We start from the raw sequence: 19,595 nt of genomic DNA, 5'->3' as shown, positions 1-19,595 counted from the left end.
TGCTCATTTTCTGGGATGTGTGGAATTTTTAGCTTATTTCCAGCTTCTTCTTCACCTAGATGAGTAAAGGATTAAGGAGAAGAAATTTTTTAAATTGCTGTACTGTATTAAGCCTTTGATCAAAATGTAGCAAATTGTGCACGACTTGAATAATTAAATTACTGTAGAAATGTGACACAAGTACTGCTGAATGGTGCTGCTTTATGCTGGCTCCAACAACTTTGTCTGCGGCAATTCATGACTGCATAAGCTGGGATAAAATGTAAAATGGGAACCAAAGGTATCTGTCAGAGTCATGACATGCACTCCACAGAGTACTTACTAGCCTAGATGCAGAAACATGAATTAGGAATGCTCAATGGTTTTTATGAATGATAACATGTGTAATTTGTGGGGTTTTTGTTAATCTGCAGTTTATATCAAAATGAATTAGTCCAAGTTAACAGTTTCTTGTTAACATGGGGAGTGTATTGTCTTGGGTACCTTGGTTGTGGGGACAAATGGTACTCACAGGTGAGGTACAAAGGGGGCCTTATCTTTTACTGATGTAAAGGACAGAATTTAGATGCAAGAATTGAAACAGATGAGTCTTTTTTTGGTTTTGTTTTCCTGAGAGGGAGTTTTTGTTTCTAAAGCATTAGTTGAGGAATTGGCATTCCTTTTTAAGGGAATGCTCTGGCAGAATTTGTACTGGTGCATGGATGATGGGTAAGAAGCAGTACACATATGCCAGCACTGCATTCCCTGTTTGTATTTCCTCCATTCAAAAGGATCACCAGTCCTGGAGGATGGAAAGGTGTGTTTATAATTTTGAAAGACTTGATACAGGCATTGAGGATTCATAATAAAAATATATTATAGTAATCTGTAAAGCTTTTTAGTAGGAGTGTGATTGAGCAGCAAAATAACTTCCTGGCTGCTGAAAAGCTATCATGCATCCCTTCACTTGCTACTGGCATAAACCACATTGGAACTATTGACTTAGAGCTAAAAAATGCTGAGTTCTTTATCTTAATTGTCTTAATCACCAGGGAGTATAAGTAATGCATATAATTTACATCAGATGTTTTGCAATGTGTTCCTATTACTTGTTAAGCTTCTCTTGTAAAGAAGTGAAGAACTGCAGTCTCTAGGCAAAGAATAGGGTTACACTGTTTACACTGAGAATAAAAATTTGTTCAACTTTCATGCTCATTTAACAAATCAATCAGTAATGCTCTTCTATGTTATTGTTATTTTGGTAGCCGAGCTGTAGCTGCACTGCTGGTATCTGTATTAACAAATTATATGTAAAAGATTTGCTTTTTACTTTATATTTCTAGAACTGCAAGTAATCTAAACTGTAGTGGTTAAACTGGAAAACAAACTCAGGGAAAAGCAGAGGTCAATCCTGAAACCTAAAAACTAGAATGATAGTTTAGCATAAGCTATGTTTTTTCCCCGCATGTTTTGTAAGGACTACATTTAACAGTGATGAAGTGCATTGGCTACCCAAAGTAGTATGGTTAGAAATATTATGACCAGTGTCTTCCCCGCAAAGAATTTGGCTGGTGTTAAGAAGGCTTTATTGTAATCACAACTCAAAAAGAAATACTTTTTTTATTAAGATAGGTTGTTGGGTTTTTTCATGTTGCAATATAATACAGAGATTAGAAACTTCACCATAGCAATGAAGTTCTATTCAAAACTTCTGAACATGTTTGATTCTTGTGATAGAACAAGTGGTTCATTGCATTTTTAGGGGCTTTGGTCATTTGTGTTGTTGTTTTGGTTGGTTGAGTTTTTTTTTCATGGAAGTAAATGAATCCTAATCTTTTGCTCCCTGGCATGTGTGCTTTGCAGGGCATGAAATGTGTCTGATTTTCAAACATCAGTATGCTTTTCTTGTACACAGCTTACACTCCTGAAGCATTTAAAGTGCATTGGGAAATTCATACAAAATAGGCATTATACTATTGAAATTCACATTTACCTTTAAGAGGTTCAACCCTAAAAACTGTAACAGAAAACTTTGAATCTTTAGAAACACTAGTTTCATTAATTATGGTGGCTTCTGGTGTAATATGCATTTATGTTAATTCTTGTCTTAACAAATGAGAAAGGCAGCCTTGAGATAATTATCAGTATTAAACAGACAACCATGAAATTAAACTGTAGGAAATTAAGTATTTCTGAGCCTATAGCTCTGAGCTGCTCAATAAGTGATTTGTTTAATCCCTTTCTTGGCAGAGCTGGAAAGAATAAATGTGAGAAGCAGGCACGGAAATGTAATTTTGTGAAGTCAGTTGACTTTGATAACACAACTAAGTACATTGCATAGTGATGAGCAGACCATTTCCACTTTCTGCCTTGAAATCCTTTGGCATTTTCTTGCTCAGTTAGGAGCCTCTGCCATCTGATACACTGAGCAGATGTCTCCCAAAAAGAGCTGGTTATGACAATGCAGGTGATCCAATGTGATCTATTCTAGGGAGCTATTAGCTGAAAACTTTACTTTCTGGACAAAAGTGAGTTTTCCTGTAATGGGTGTCTTATTTCTACTTGTTAAATTTAGATGTAGCCATTAAATTCTAATATTTGTGTTAGCAAAGAACATGGGGGGAGGAGGAAATGGGTTAACTATAACTTTCCAAAAGTACTTTAATAAGTATGGTAAAAGAATGTGCCCAAGTGGTCAGTAGAAAATGGGCTATGTGACAAGCATGCAGAAGTGGTCATAAGAGGTAGCATTGCTGTAGTAAAAGTGTTTTATGTTTGTTGGAACCTCATGTTATTGAATGAGCACATGGCATTCACATACACAGAGCATTATGTATTACACTACAGTTAAATGAAGTGGGAGACAGTGGAGGAAAGTGCAGTCATGAGCAGCATAGCTAACGTGACAGGGAAGTCTGAATTTTTTATTCTCCAAAGGCATCACAAAGTAATTATGAGAGAACAATATCAAAACATCTTCAGTCTTCCAATTTTTGATATTTTAAAATTGTTACATTAAATGATTTGATGGAACCTAATTTCAGAGCTTACCTTCTTATTGTAAGTACCTTTTGTGTTACTGTATTTACATACTGTAATATCTTGCAAAATCTTCTTTCTGCTTTTATGTCTGGAATTGCAAACTGCATTTGAACATTGTGCCTTACCGCTACATTTTGTGCTTATTTAAAATGCTCTTTCTATGAGTGTTAACATTCTGAAGACCCGGACTACAGCTTCAATGACCAGAGCACAGTGTCTTTCTTAAAACTATGTTATTTTGTCCTCATGTGTAGCTGTCATTTAATATTTATTAATAGCAATTGCTACTTGAATAACAATGCCTATACAAGGCTGATAAATTTAACAGTTACTTTGATTGTGAAATCCTAAAGGAATCATTGTTTTGTTCCCTGCCCTTGCCATGAAGAATGTGAGGTATTTTGCTGGGTTGGGAGCTCTCCTTAATGACACTGTACTATGAGCTCTGTAAGGGGTACTTCAAACCTTCCCTATGTGGGAAGGTTGTGTGACTTCTGAAAAACTGGGTTGTGTGGTTGCTGGTGACTTTTTGTTAGAAAAAATACAATAAATACTCTTACCTTTTAAACTATAAAGGTGTAGAATGGTCAGTTTGCTTGTGGTGCTTAAAATGGTAAAGTTAAAAATAAATCCAGCATTTTCTCAAGCCTGTGATCATACAGACAGAAGCTAACCAGCAAGTGTTGTCTGCTGGCTTCCCACAGAGTGGAGAATGCCTGCACCAAGCTGGTGCGGGCAGCCCAGATGCTGCAGGCAGACCCTTACTCAGTACCAGCTCGTGATTATCTCATTGATGGCTCGAGAGGAATCCTTTCTGGAACATCAGACTTGCTCCTGACATTCGATGAAGCAGAGGTAGGAATCCCAGCCAGACTGACAAAAGTGCCTGCACAACAGTATTATTAATTGAAATGTCCCCTTAACTGAAGTAGCTAAACCAAACTATTAAATAGATTAATGAGGTTTTGACTGTTTCAGTTTGATTGGAAACATATTTTGCATTCCTTTCTGTTAGAAGGAGCTTAAGACTTGTTGCTCTGTTTTGTTAGGAGCATTTTTTGCATGACATAATGTTTAGGTGCTACCTGTGATTATTGCTCAAGAAGGCCAGATCTCTTCAACTATCTGATACCTTCCTGATGCTTTTCTGTATTCCCTTCACCTTAGCCATTACTGATCCTTATATTTTCTCTATCCCTTCATTGAAAAGCCCCAGGCCACTTTCTAACATGTTTGTCTGGCTCAATAGCTCTGGCAATTTAATTGGCCTTGGGGCATGGGAGGTAATACAAATTTGGACTGCCTGGCTAGTCAGGCATCAGAAGATGTATTCTGATAAATCTAACAGTTGCTACTTTTTGGTTGTTGCACTAGCCAGAAACTGACTCAAAAGTGCTGTTTGTCCATCCTCATATGTACAAAAAAAAAAGCCATAGTTGCAAGGAAATGTACATGTCTCATGTTTGAATTTTTTTTGGTTACAAATCATAGCTTTGATGCTCTTTCTGAGGATGTAGAGTCTGGCTTATTTCTGAATAAGAAAGATCATGCTGTTAGTAATGCTGATGTCAATCCTAATTCTGCTACAATTTGTTAACCTATGGAATTGTGTTCCTCTTCTTGCTGCTCTGAGTAATCTAACACGGTATCCTTGTCTCATTTAACCATCTCGTGGCTATGTTAGTGTGTTCCTCTGAAATGGTTATAATAGAAGTGTTATGGGGCTTTCAAGGAAGTAAATAGCTTTCAATCTCTCTTTCTAGTGTTTAGGAAATGAATTGACTTTTGTGAAGTTAATGCTTTGTGGGACTCACCTGACAACTCCTTGTTAATGAAAAGAATGCCATTAGTCAGGAATGATTGATTTTTTACAAGTACTTAAGTTGGCACGTGTCTGTGCTAAGTTTCAACATAAAGTAACATTGGGACAAACTGAAATGAGTTTCAGAGGAAGCTTTGGTCTTTTCTATGTGCTAAACACTGCATGTGGTTGATACAAATTAAATGTCAATTAACTTGTTCTTCCATAATAATTGTACGTAGTGATGTCAGAAGTAATGTGGTTCAGAGGTTAGAATATTTACTGACAGAACTGTTTGGGAATCAAAAGTAGACTGAAAAAAGTTAAGCTGAGGCAGATGTCCAGAGGTAATGAAATACAGCCTTCACAGATTTTTTGGAAAGTTTAAGATGTTGGATCTATCTTCCCTGCTGGAATACTGGGTAATGCTTTATCCATATGTAAAGCTGTATGGAAAATGATACTTCCTCTGAAAGCCTGAAGTCTGCTTTCTATGTAGCTTTGCTTTGTGATTTAAGTTAAATATTTTATTGATAAAATTGCAATGAAAACCTTCAAGCATGACAGCATACATAGACGAAGCTCTTTCTTACCCATTTTCTCAATGCTATCCTTCATATGTCATACAGAGTGAAAATACTGGAAGTAGGATTTTGCATTTTTGACTAGTGGAAAGCTGATTAAATATTGGCTTGCCACTACAGCACTTGACTAATGGAATTTGGGTAACTTATTCAGGATCTCAGACCTTTATAATTGCCCATTTGTCCTATTAGCAAATGCTACAACTAAACTGTTCTAATAATAGATTTGCGTTTCTAATGCAAGTGTAACTTAGCTTTAGCTAACGGGATGTTTCTCTCTTAGGTCCGTAAAATCATCCGTGTCTGCAAAGGAATATTGGAATATTTGACTGTGGCAGAAGTGGTCGAGACAATGGAGGATCTGGTGACTTACACAAAGAATTTAGGGCCAGGTTTGATTTGCTCCAGTCTTTCATAAATATATTAAGTATAGTCTGTTTTACTACTTTGTTCTCCCAACAGCATCTCCCTCACCTAAGTTTTGAACTCTGGGACAGTGGTAAAGCAGTTGCCTTGGAAGTTTCTGTTGGGAAGAATGACTTTTCTGTTTCACAGTCTCTTTTAAGAACGCAGAAGATGTTGGTAAATGAGATGTGCACGTGAATGACATGTACTGTACTTTTCCTGTACTGTGAAGAAGTAAGCATGCATTAGTAAGGATTACAAAAAAAAAGAAAAAGCTGTGTAGCTAAGCACTCACAGATATAAAATCCATTAAGTTGATAAAATGTCTGCACTGGCTGAGATAGTTAGGCCCAGAAGGAATTTCTTGGAATAATATACGCTACATGTCATATGTTAACATCTTAATGAGGTTGCAGAAATAGCTGTCTTGAAGTATGATACAAAAGCCCAGCTGTTATGGAAATTCTCTGTTTGCTCTTTGATGCTTCTTCTCCACTTACTACTTCACTGTGTTAACTCACACTTTGAATGGTGGAAGTGATTGGTAAGTGAGGAGCTGCTGTTTCTCGATCTCTTTATTGCTCTAGAGGAAACCTGCCATTAATCTATGTCATCTGCTAGTTCAAATGCTTTAGCTTCAGCAGGAAGTAGCTAAAGTATTTAACAAATGCATTCTGTAAAATCAAGATTTCATGGTGGTAGTGTAGGTGGATGTTGGAATTAAAATTACACTGAACTAAAGAATGCTTATATAAAACCAGCAGGAATCTAGTTAGTCCTTTATATTTATAAATTCTTGTGTAATGTGGCTAGGTGATAAATGAAATGACTAAGAGCTGTCATGGCACAGAGCATGTTTGTATTTTTATTTAACATGTGCATACTTGACCTTGTTTCTAGATGTGGAAAAACTTTCAAATTCCATATGGAGGTATAGTGTTCTCTAAACTTTTATTTCCCATCAGAAATTACCTTCAATTCAATAGTTTTTGCCTTGTTTTGAAGAGGAAATGATAAAACAAAAGGGCAATCTTCTCTTTCTCTGAAACCTTTTCTTCAACTTGGTATATACACATTTAGTTTCTCTGTGGTTATTGTTTTACATATCTTTAAAATGGAAGTTTTCCCTAAATTCAGTTTGCTCTGTTGGGCTCAGTTACAAGTATTTGGCTCTTTTCACTGAACCTCACATAGATAATTTGCTATTACATATGTATGACAGAGGTCTTGGGTAAGTGTCTTAGTTTCTTAGAGTGAGGTATAAGCTTGTTATCTTTGTTGCAAATAATCTTCTCTAAACTCATGATATTCTGAATAAATAGTGAGCCTTGTGCTTCTGGAATGCTGTAGAAGCTCTGTCTTTGTCTGAGCTGGCTGCTGCTCAACATCTGCAGCCCATGCCCACAAAATGTAAGGCCCAGAGTCCTTGTTCCTTGTATCTATATTGATGGGCATTTGGACAGAACCATTCATGTGAGTACTATATAAATAACAGGAGTATCAGCAGGTACACTTAAAGTCAAGGAAGTGCTTATAGGGTTTATGCTGGAACTAGAGGGGGGGGAACATGATTACCTATGAAGGCTTTTGTCATTTAAAAGGAAATGTGGTTCTGCACAGCTTGCTTCTCTGTGCTGTCAGTGTGAGGATCCTACTGCTTTCAGTGATGTCATGAAACAGTATTAAGATGCTTAAGATGCTAACCAGCAGAAAGGTAATTCAGCCAAAGAATATACAGCTTCCTTCCAGTTTTATACCCTGGAGGAGAAAGAGTAGGAGCACAACAGCACCAATTTAAATAATCTTAAGTTTTTTTGAAGCTGTGTCTGAAGTTTCCACATGCCCTGTGTGACAAACCTCACAAGTCTCAGCTACTGCTCTAGAATAAATGTAATTCTTTACAGGCTTCTAGGGTACTGAAGTATTTCTATCAAATATGAAATGTAAATAAATAAGTTCTTGACCTCTGGTAGAACCTCCAAGCAAAAACCTGACATTTCCTTTTTCTGTTCTTCACTTAAGGCATGGATCAAATCTTAACAGAAAAGATGACACCCTCCTCCTGCCCCTTTAATCAGCTTCCAGTGTTCATTAAGTGACTTCATGTCTTAAACCTGTAATTTCAAGTATTTTCCTATTTTATTGATAGCATTTTAAATCAAGAATTTTGAGTAGTCTTTCTGTTTTGGCAGAAAGTGGCTAGGTTTTGAATAGATGACTTCTCTGAAGTGTCTGGAATGTGTTTAAAGTAACAGCTGATAATACAAAAGTTTTAAACTTCAATATAGTTTTCATCAATCATTATGCCTTATTCTTGTTTCAAAATCTCAAGTGTTTCAATGTTCAATTACTTCAATCTTTAGGAATGACAAAGATGGCCAAAATGATTGACGAGCGACAACAGGAATTAACTCATCAGGAACATAGGGTTATGCTGGTAAACTCCATGAATACAGTCAAGGAGCTATTGCCAGTACTTATTTCAGGTATTTTTTGCTTTGTTCTTTAATACCATTCTGAATTACCGTTTTGAACTGGGGTTCCCATGTTTTATGTTAATTAAAAATAATCTTGACATCTGTAATCAATTGCAAGTAACTGTGCTTCTTGTAGTAAAACTACAGTCTCTTTGAGATAAAATGGTCCAAGCAAAAGGAAATGTTTCATATAAATACAACTTGACCACTGATTGGTCTTGCATATACCTTTTTCTAATCTCTTCTATTTTCACAGCTATGAAGATTTTTGTAACCACAAAAAATTCTAAAAGCCAGGGAATAGAAGAGGCCTTGAAAAATCGCAATTTCACAGTAGAGAAAATGAGTGCTGAGATAAACGAAATAATTCGTGTGTTACAACTCACTTCCTGGGATGAAGATGCCTGGGCAAGCAAGGTATTTTCATATCAACATTTGTATGTAGAAGTCTAGTTTTTGTCCACTGTGTTTTACCCTTTTAAATTTGTGCTTTTGAGACCACTGAAATGTGAAATATTGAGCTTTCTCTCAATAAGCAAAGTTTAACTAGTGGGGCATTTGAAGGTAGTTCAATGGTTTACTGTAACTCAGTGGTCTAACAGAAGACAGATTTATTCATGCTTTAGTTTTAGCATCATTAGGAAGTCTTGGAATATGGTATATTCCACTCAGAGAAGGGTATTTTCCCTATCTATAACTACCCTACATAATAATTTTTGACATAGGAATGTTAGGTATAAAAGTTACTGTTCATTCAGCTGGTCTCATAAGTGAGATTGAGATTTTCCTTCTAGATCCTGACAGAAAAGATAGGCTGCTGTTGTATTCCTTATGCAAAAGGCTTGGAACTGAGAAATTTTAGTCAATTTTGGGGGATTCCTCCTTGAACACTTGCCCTGTTTCTCCCTGCCCCATTTTTATTCTGAACATGAGAGTAAATTTCAGGTTTTTGTCTTAACTCAAAAAAAATTGTTAGATTGAAGAGGCTTTCTGGGTAAGTTTGATGCCTGTGGAAGTGGCTTATGTACAGGATTGGTTCTTACACCTCAGTGTTCAGCTGTGTGAGTGACTGCAACCACTTAACCTGGAGCTAATTGCTGCTCTGAAGTGATGCTGAAGTGTGTAGAAGACTGTAAAGCAGGTCTGACTGACAGAATCATGTGTTCTGGGCTTACAAATAAATGCAGCTGCATAACTGAAATTCCTGCCAAGTTCTTTTTGAGTACTTGGAAGTAAATTGCTGAGGATATTTTTTAAGGGTTAATAATATGAGTAACAAATAAGCATAAATGTCATGGAAAACTTACTGAGACCTGAAGCCAGACTGGTTAGTAAACAGAGTCTAGCAGGAAATCTAACATTGATGTAACCAATATATAAAATCACTGGCCTATGGCGTTTGGCACTTGACCCTTAGTTTGCCTCTTGATTTATTTTGTCACTATCACTTCCTTATTATGACTACTGTATGCATCTCTGTTTTTGTTGTCCTGTTTCTTACCCTTTTCTCACCTTTAGAAGGTAAGCTTTCTTCCACACCCTCCACCTCTACCTTGTACTAAACCCAAAAAAAGCATGTCTGTGGGATTTTGTGCTGTGTGCAGACTGTGTGCTGTGCAACTTCTCTGTGTGCCAGCTGTGACACTGGCATTTATACTTATGGATTTACACAGAGTTTAAAAAAGATCATAATAGCTCTATCTAGCTGTGTGGAGCATTGGCTGTCACTGAGAATGGTAATTGCAAGCTGATCTGCATCAAGACTCTTTCTGAATCTGATTAGAGTTAGGGCAAGATTTTACAGCACATTCTTGCAGAATGCTTTTATGTTAATTTATGAGTCTCTGTAGTGACAAATAAAGGGTCCAGTCATGCAGGAAGCAGTTGTCTGCATGGCCAGGAAGCTTTATTAAGTCAGGAATTTTGTCTATTCCATAGTGTTTTACCCATAGCCTTCCTTCATTTCAGATGGTTCATGTTCTTTAGGTCTAGGCTTAAAACTGCAGTCTTGCATGGGTACTTTTTCAATTCAGTTTTATTTTTGGATTTAAGCTTTCCGGTATTTTATGAAATATGAATGCTATTTTATTTTACACAACAAATGTGGAAATTTTTGTGGCTAAGAAAAATGTCTATTACAAGGAGTTGGCAATTTTGGCTTAGGAAACTCTTATTCATACTACTGGTGAGGCAGATTAATAAAGGATTTAATTAAGAAAACAGTTGGTACATTAGCAGTATTTCCTAATGGAAAATATTGGTCATTATGCTTAATGCATAAATATGTTGTATGGATTAGTATAATCAAAGTATCATTCTCTTCTGAACTGAGAATTTTTTAATTGTATTTTGTTTTTGAATTAAGATATCCTAATGATTTGGAGCTGCAGCACTGGACATTAATCAAACTGATGACAAAGCATTTAAGTTGAAAAATGCAGTGGGATGAAGAAGCAGAAACAAGTTTGCTAATAGCCACCTGTCACAGACATGATCCTGTATTTGCACACATATCTAACAATTGACTTGTTATTTTGCTAGGAGGGAGATGGAGGAGCTGTTAAGTTGTAGTTGAGGTCACTGTTGCATGCATTTTGTGCTTGGTGGTGAAAGAAAAGATTTTCCCCATGCTGTTCTGGAATAAAGTAAGGTGTTTGGGGATGCCCAGCCTTGAATTTTTATCTGTATAGTACATGCTATTGCTGATGTTGGACTTTATGTTTATTATTCTATCTTGAGTTATTTATACCTTGAGTTATCACAATCTGTGTAGAGACGGTGGAGAATGAAAAAGGTATGGAGCCAAAGTTGTAGGTTTTGTAGGAGTTGTAGCTGTAGGTAAACTATTTTGTTGGTCTTTCTGGACACTGCACATTACTATTACTGGATTGCAATAATCTCTGTTTACACTGGATTTTAAAAATAGTATGGTGCTTTAGAACTGAAATACTATTCTTGGACGAAATCCTGGGGAAAAGAATTGTATCTATTTTTTCATTCATAGCTTTGAACTTTTTTACTTTAATTTTTTGTTTTTCAGAGGAATTTAATTTTCTCTTGCATATTGTTAGTGTTTATTTTAAAATTAATTTGAAGTAATAATTCAAACATCTTTCATTTCCATGGAATTGGAGGGAGTTAACAGTTGTAAGAAGCTGAGAGATATCTAATGTCTTGCAGGATTGAACCCTGAATGGTGACTAAGCTATCTCTCTTGCCAGAACACTGGCTTTGCCTATTTCCTCCAGCATTGCCTTCTTTGGTCATGAAATGCAGATATCCTTAGACTAGACCACTTCATTGAGTCAGAGGTTGTGTTTTACATCCAGCGAGGAATTGTGTAGGATTTATTTTGCTCTTTTGCATAGCGGAGCCAGTACTACCTGCTCCCTGAATAAGCTCAAAATTCTTGGTAGTGGCAGAAATGATGCATAGAAGTGTCTTCAATAATATTTGCTTTAGGAATTGGTTTGGAACAAATCCAGATTGCTCTTTTCCCTTCAGACAGTGTTGCCCTAGTTGTTTAATTTGATTAACTGAAATAGTTTACTTCTTCTGAAAATGCAATAGTGCTGATTTTGTTGATAGACTTCCTTTTGGTAACGGGAACTGTTGGCAGGGAGAGGAGGGAAAGAAACAATTTTTGCTGATAAAACTGTATAAATTTTTTTTGCAGAAGAGCAGTAGGATTTAATAAAATTTTTGTGCTTGCAAACGATATTCCGTTGGCAAAGCCCAGAGAATTACATTTTAAACATTTTTAGCTCTTTAGGGGAGGAATAAAGTATGTAAACAGCTACAGAAATTGGGACTATCAAGATATACTTACAAGCAGTGAGACCTTGAGCAAGTTGCTGGTTTTTTAGATGGAGTGTTTCTGCTTTTGTCTTGTTTCTTAATAGCCTGAATTGGTTGGTAAGTCCAGACCTTTCAGTATGGCTATACCTTTGTTGCTTGCCATCTCCCACCCCTAGCTGCATATCTGACCTTTTGGAAGGTTTTCCAAACAGGTCCCAACTGAGTTTGGAGACCCAGTTTCTAGATTTGAGATCCAGTCATCCAGGTGAAAATAATTCTGCTTTTGGTGCTCTCTCTCAGGCTGTGATTCAAGAGCCTTTAAAAATATTCAGCTGCATCGTGCGACATTTTAGAAAGTTGCTTGCTGAATTATGTTATAGCACCTTATGAATAGCTGACAGACCAACATGCCTGAATAAAAATGCCGGAATATTAATGTTGTATGTTTGAGACGAAGCAGGCAGAATGAACAACTCCACAAAATGTGGCCATTTCTTTAGTGTTGTGCGGCTATAGCAAGATACTGATCACTGATGGTAGTAGGCTTCTCTTCAAAAGCATTGGACATGGGCAGTCTGATGCAGATGCTACATGAGAGCCAGGCTTCTTTCTGTCATCTCTATATCATTCATGGGATCTTAGATGCATTTCAAATCACTTCCACGATATGTGTGGTAAAAAGCTATTTTGGCTTTTCCACAACTTCTTTCTTAGGTACATGTTACTGTTTTCACTGTCTGTCCGTTTGTGTAAGATGGAAAACTTGTGGCCTCTAGTGGAGGGATGGCACATGAACAATGTACAGACTGTGCAGAGAAATCAGAACTGGGAGGTTGTTTCCCCTGCAGCCAGAGGTGTTGGATAGTAGAGGCATAACAGTGAAAGAAACAGCTTCTTTGATGATCCTGGCAGAGGAGTTGAGAGTTTTAAACAGTCACATGTAAATACATGTGTTTATCTCCAAAGACATTCAGCTCTGTATCTGAGACTTTCAGAAATTAGCTGGTAGTCTTACTTCTCTGTAAACAGTAACTGTTTGACTTTAAGCAGCAGAGCAGGTGAGAAATGCAGATGTGCAGCCTCTTATGCTGAAGTAAGTAGTAAAATTCACTGGCCAATTACCAGGTATTGATAGTCCAATTACATCACAACTCTTCTATGTGCCCTGATGTAAAATGGAACTAACTCCAAGATGTGTGCTTATTAGAGCTCCAACTTTAGAAATTAAAGCACTAGTAAATAAAGAAATAGAAAAATCACTAAAATTGCATGCATAATTTTTGCATTTTGAGTGAAATGAAAATGTCTGTTCTAACTGGAAAGAAGCAATTTTGACCTGCTAGTTTGAAAATTGGTTTTGAGCTGCTTATATGAATGGGTTTTTATAAGTAGACTGCTTTATAGAACCTTTGTCAGCTTTGGTTGCATTGATTACTTGTGCTTTGATATTTTTGTTTTGAGTATCATTTCGCTGGTTTCTCTTTTGTAAAGGACACTGAAGCCATGAAGAGAGCTTTAGCCTTAATAGATTCAAAGATGAATCAGGCAAAAGGTTGGCTGAGAGATCCAAATGCACCTCCAGGTAATATTTAAACACAAACAACAACATAAACTATTTTGCTTTTTGAAGGTCTCATTATTTCTGTTGTTTAAGACAAAATGGTCTTTAAGCATTAATAACCCTTCCATAGTGGATCATTCTGAAGGTGCCTGTATTTATTCCTTTCTTTAGATACTGGGAATTGAATGAGTTGTGCCTAATGACCTGGAAGGCTTTGCTGCTTCTAAATGGTCTAAAATATATGTATTCTGTGGAACATACGTGTTCTTCATTTGCATTCCAGCATTAAACCCAAAAACTTATGAATTTAACAGTACTTAATTGTAGCCATGGCTAATATTTAAAATCCCTTCTTTTGTATTTTCAAAATTTTATTACTTGAGATTTCCCTAACAATCTCTTTAAATGTTTTTCTTTCAGTCTTGACATAAAATTCTTAGTATGAAAATCTGCCATAAATGTGCTTAACTGCAATCACCCTTACTTATATAAGGGGCTTACCTGTGTATGTATCTTTAAAGTAAACAGAACTCGATAGAGGCCTGTTCCATTTGGATGTTGAAAGACCTTATCAGATGGGCTTCCTCTGAAATCAAAGCCAAACTAATAGAGTTGTAAAAGTTGGATGTGAATTGTTATTTTTTGGTATATATCTCCATTTTTGGTAAATGTGCTTTCCCGACTGAACCTAATGCAGTTCACGTGACATGATGATGATATCAGGAGTTTTCTCATACATGTCACAGAATGTCTTGTTTGCTGTACTGACTGACCCTGTGCCTCAGGGGATGCTGGTGAGCAGGCCATAAGGCAGATCCTTGATGAAGCTGGCAAAGCAGGAGAGCTGTGTGCAGGCAAAGAGCGCAGAGAGATCCTGGGCACGTGCAAAACCCTGGGGCAGATGACAGATCAGCTGGCTGACCTCCGGGCCAGGTAAAGCTCTACTTGGGGTGGGCACTTCCCAAGTGCTATTGAAATGTTTTCTCTGCAGTTGCCACTTCCTAACCTGTAGAAAAGCAGACTGGAACTGTATTGTAGCTTTTTAACTTCAGTCTCTTATTTTCTGATGAGAATAATATGTTTTAATAAGAGAAATATTAATTATACAATATAATGATTGGAATTGCTCAAGTAGATAATTCTGACTTTGCTTGCTGTCTAACACATAACCCTTCTCCAAATTAGGTCCTCTTAAGTCTGTTCTCCAAAGAGGATATACTCTGTAAGATACATGGATATTCTACTTTTTAGGTGTTTTTTGGGATGTTAGATCACATGTGGTGGTTGTTGTTTATCCTTCATTGGCAAATTCTATTGAACTTTGTGTGTCACATGATTGAGGCAGCTAAGACATTTTATTTTCATATTTATTTTTTTAATTGACTTGCTGTCATCACTTAGATGTAGGAAGACTTTAACTCCTGCAGATTCTGACTCTCTGCAACAGTCTGTAAATGAGGAGAAAAGAGGCCTTGTCCTGGGTACTTTAATGGAACTGTATCCTTAAATAGCTTTACTTTTTGACACTTAAAACGTGTTTATTCTTCTGAGACTGCTAAATGTCACATTCTAGAATAGGGGAAATATGTTCTTAGTTTTTATCTCTTCTTCTGTTCCTCAGTTATTTTTTATTTCCTTAAGGAGGAAACAAAATCTGATTAAGTACTATATCTCTTGCAGTAAATGCTTGGAATAAGCATAAGCAGGTTTTGTTGCTCCTTCACTAGAAAATAGCTTTAGTCAGTCCTGAGCTGAATCTGTGGTGCTCTTTTTGTCTCGGGCAGAGGACAGGGTGCCACACCCATGGCCATGCAGAAAGCCCAGCAGGTGTCCCAGGGGCTGGACCTGCTCACTGCCAAGGTGGAGAACGCAGCCCGCAAGCTGGAGGCCATGACCAACTCCAAGCAGGCAATTGCTAAGAAAATTGATGCTGCTCAGGTACTGCCAGTGATTAGTAAATCCTTCAGAACATTGCTACTCTCACAGCTGTTCTACTGAACTACTGTAGTTGTTTCCAAACAAAACACAGTTACTTGATAGGAAGAACATAGAGGGGATACTTGCTTTAACAAAGAAAAATCTAAAATTCAGTGCTTTACAGGATGTGATGAATTCTGCTTCAGTTGATGATCTTTTTTGATAACTTAGTTGGCATTGCTAAAAATTTCAAGGTTATTAAATTAAAATGATGGAATACCCTAAATTTGCATATAAATGAATCTTATTAAAGAAAAGAATAGAAGAGTTTTAGATTGAACAGACCTATTTATGGATAAAACCAGAGCCCTTTCTTTGGCCTCTGTTTTGGGAGTGGAGTTCAGGATTTAGAACTGTATGTTAATGACAGAAAAGAAATTATGTTAATGAAACTACATTTTCTTTCAATTGATCCTTTATTTTTGTTACTCTTAATATCCCTCAATGGTCAGTCTCTTACCCAGTGCTGATTATGATTATCATCAAATAATACACCTTATCTAAATGTGTATATGTGTCTATTATCAATATAAAAAGATACATTAATATTATATATGTATTAAGTGAAATGGTAATGGGACTTTTTAGGAAGAGCTCTGTGTACCAACCTGGCCTCAAGAGCATCTATTTTCATTTTTTTCTGAAAGTCACATCATCAGTTTCTAAAGGCAGTGATTCAGTTTTGTTTCTAAAATGTTGTTGGCAAATGTTGAGGGGAGAGAGAGAATGTAAAATCTTTGGGTAGATTTTATCTAGTTTGACATTTTTTTTCAAAACAGAAAAACTATGAGGCAGTAGAATAATTTCATGGTTCCTAAAAACCAGAAATTGCCTTTGAGAAGTATTTTCTGTTAAATAAAGTTTTGAAAGCTGTATTGGTATTTATTCCCTATAAAATCATGTGTAGAATAAACATTACTTTTTGCCTTCACTTGAACACAACTTCTTTCTGTTAAGAATTGGCTTGCAGATCCTAATGGGGGCAGTGAAGGGGAGGAGCATATTCGGGGAATTATGGCTGAAGCAAGGAAAGTTGCAGAACTGTGTGAGGAGCCTAAAGAGAGAGATGACATCCTGCGTTCCTTGGGGGAGATCTCTGCTTTGACAGCCAAGCTGTCAGATCTGCGACGACAGTAAGCGTTTGTTTTGTCACCATTGATTTATTTATTTGAATGACTTCCCTCTGCATTTCCCAATGCTGAGCAAGATCAGAATATTGATCATTAAAATAAGCCCTTTTAAGTTATTCAGCCTAGTGATTTCTATCTTAAAGCCTAGCTTGCACTAGCTTCCTTAAAAAAAAGGTAACCAGACATGTATTACATGGAAGTATTTTCTTTCTACTGCCTATGGAATATTTGAGAAGGAACCTGAAGCCAAAAGTGAGCTTGTTTGTACTGTTGAAACAACAAGGTAATGGGAAATATAAGTTTGTTTATGCAGATGGGTGTCATCACTGGTTTTTGCTAAGCACTTTACTAAATAGGTGGAATATCTACCACTTAAATCAGTGACAATGTTCTAAACTGTAACTGCAAACTATACAAAAGACAAGACTTTCAGAAATTCTATTTCTGTATCAGTTTTGCAAAGAGGCTGCTTGAGAATGAGAGAGGAGAAAGAAACTGTTATTGTACAAATTGTCATCTTTACCTAATGCTGGTTGCAATATAGCAATAGATATTTGTCTTGCTTCATTAGTTAGATGCTTTAATCAAGTTTTTATTGAGCTTTAGCTGCTGTGGGTCTTAATGTGCTACCTTTTGTCAGGTTTGTATATAGCCTTTGCTCTGTGGCTGCTTACTCTTCTGCTTGTAATCTGTATGGCATGATTGCAGTTGCTCATAAGACAGCCATGGAAATGGGAAATCAATTCTTACACCAGTATTGGCAATGCCAGTCTGTGCCTTCCCCCATCTCAGCGCTGTGCTGAACATGTCCAGGTACCACAGCAGAGAATTGCTCCTCAGAGTCTCAACCCAAGGGTCAAATTCAACCTTATTTAACAATATCAAGTACCTTTTATTGTATGTCTTCCTGCTGAACTTGAGATAATCTGTAAATGATCTTTCTATGACTACACTCTTTTTTTTTTTTTTAACCTTAGTGGGAAAGGTGATTCTCCTGAGGCCCGTGCTTTGGCTAAGCAAATAGCTACATCACTTCAGAATTTACAGTCCAAAACAAACAGGGCTGTAGCAAATACCAGGCCAGTTAAAGCAGCTGTCCATTTGGAGGGCAAGATTGAACAAGCTCAGAGGTGGATAGACAATCCCACAGTTGCTGATAGGGGAGTAGGTAAGTGTTTCTCTGTGATTTTCTCCCCTCAGGTTTAGAATCAAACCTGTCACCAATTTTTGTGGTGGACATTACTGCTCTTGAGATGCTGAGGATGCATTGAATTTTCACTGGTGTGGAGACTTGGAGTTATAGCTAAGTCCTGACTGCAATTACAGAATTAAGCTAGCCCATGATTCTCTTTGTGTTCTTTCCTAAAGAATGGAAGAACGTGTGCTGTAGAGAAAACAAACTTAAGATTTCTCCTTGCTTTCCTTATTATGCAAATATTGTATCTCAAATTTGAATTTATACCTACTCCAGCAAATTGAGTAATTAAGACCTTCTGAGAAGAGAAAAACACTCATAAACCTGACCTAGGAGTATCACTTCTTGTATGGTGTCTGGGTTATCTGAGGAGAATGCTAACAATTAAAGAGAAAGAGGATCTGATAATCCCATTTTGCTCTCGATGAGCATATAACTCTGGTTCAGGAGTTGCTGGCACTTGGCAGGATACTCATAAGAAAAGTAAATTAAGAATATAAAAGATGGCAGCCCAAGAGTGATTCTTGGATAGTCTGATGCTGTGACAACTTCCTAAGTAATTTAAAGCTTGATTACCAACTTGGATTACTTGGGCATTAGCTGAAAATTATTCTTCAGTAGGTATTTGGACTTAATACATGATGAGTTCTTTTAAAAGAATACTGCTATTGTACTATTGAAAGAACAGAGAATTACATTCCTGTGAATGAGCAGGAAGCATCTGCAAGTGAATGAAGGAAATTACCCATGCTAAAAATAATTTTTTTAATGGAAAAAGCTTTTGACACACTGTGGAGGCTTTGTAAGGTGTTCCCTACCCCCACTGTCCCTTCCAATCCAGACTACTTGACACTTCTTACTTATGGTTTCTGGAATTCTGGGAGAGGGCATTTGGCTTTTTAAGTTATGTTTCTACTTGTCTTTTCTTTCCCTCTTGCTGCTCATCTTCTATTGATGGGATGAATTGCAGTATTTGAAATTTGTAAGTGCTTTCTATTGGATTCAACGGATTAGTTATGTAGAAATACCTGACAGCTGCCATGGTTAATTTTTGTCAGACCACTCTAATTAAAAAGGATGTATCTCTAGCCAGAGTTGCTAAATTAAGCAAAAAGAAACTGGAGACAGTTGAATTCCTCAGTGGTTTTGAACTGTAATTATTCAGTGATAAACTGCACAAGATCTTCTCTACCACCTAGGGGAGTGTTGTTAAAACCGCAGGAGTTGTGATGTGTGCACGTAGGTGTGCAGTTCGTGTCCCCGTGTGTCACTGCCCTGTCCCCTGCAGGCCAGGCTGCCATCCGCGGGCTGGTTGCCGAAGGCCGGCGCTTGGCCAACGTCATGATGGGCCCGTACCGGCAGGAGCTGCTGGCCCGGTGTGACCGCGTGGAGCAGCTCTCTGCCCAGCTGGCCGAGCTGGCTGCCCGCGGGGAGGGCGAGTCCCCGCAGGCCAGGGCCATTGCAGCTCAGCTCCAGGACTCACTGAAGGTAAGGACCTGCTCTGGGCAGGCAGGCACATGATGCACTGAGACCCTTCACTCCTCTGCCAGCCCTGTGAGTGTGAGGCCTCCATAGAAACAACAGTGCAGCTACAGAGCTGCTGCTTTAGCTGGGGTGGTTAAAGTGAACTTTCTAGAAAGGCCTTG

General features: G+C 37.4%; 1 protein-coding gene across 3 annotated transcripts in view; it reads left to right on the top strand.

Annotated features, from left to right (window-relative positions):
* The window catches only part of VCL (vinculin), a 55,230-nt gene that overhangs the window by 21,025 nt on the left and 14,610 nt on the right, over positions 1 to 19,595 (top strand). For 2 of the 3 annotated variants that reach the window (XM_030950753.1, XM_030950752.1), the window contains exons 3-12: positions 3,726 to 3,876; positions 5,690 to 5,798; positions 8,175 to 8,297; positions 8,545 to 8,705; positions 13,578 to 13,668; positions 14,433 to 14,580; positions 15,432 to 15,585; positions 16,582 to 16,757; positions 17,732 to 17,922; positions 19,238 to 19,437. In XM_030950753.1, the coding sequence (XP_030806613.1) occupies positions 3,726 to 3,876; positions 5,690 to 5,798; positions 8,175 to 8,297; positions 8,545 to 8,705; positions 13,578 to 13,668; positions 14,433 to 14,580; positions 15,432 to 15,585; positions 16,582 to 16,757; positions 17,732 to 17,922; positions 19,238 to 19,437 (1,504 nt within the window). Of the gene's footprint in view, positions 1 to 3,725; positions 3,877 to 5,689; positions 5,799 to 8,174; positions 8,298 to 8,544; positions 8,706 to 13,574; positions 13,669 to 14,432; positions 14,581 to 15,431; positions 15,586 to 16,581; positions 16,758 to 17,731; positions 17,923 to 19,237; positions 19,438 to 19,595 lie in introns of all 3 variants that reach the window. The other variant, XM_030950751.1, reaches the window with a different exon arrangement.

Source organism: Camarhynchus parvulus, chromosome 6 (assembly GCF_901933205.1).
Source record: "Camarhynchus parvulus chromosome 6, STF_HiC, whole genome shotgun sequence".
NCBI classification, from domain to species: domain Eukaryota; kingdom Metazoa; phylum Chordata; class Aves; order Passeriformes; family Thraupidae; genus Camarhynchus; species Camarhynchus parvulus.
Note: the sequence above shows the minus strand (reverse complement) of the source record. Positions and strands in the feature narration are given on the sequence as shown.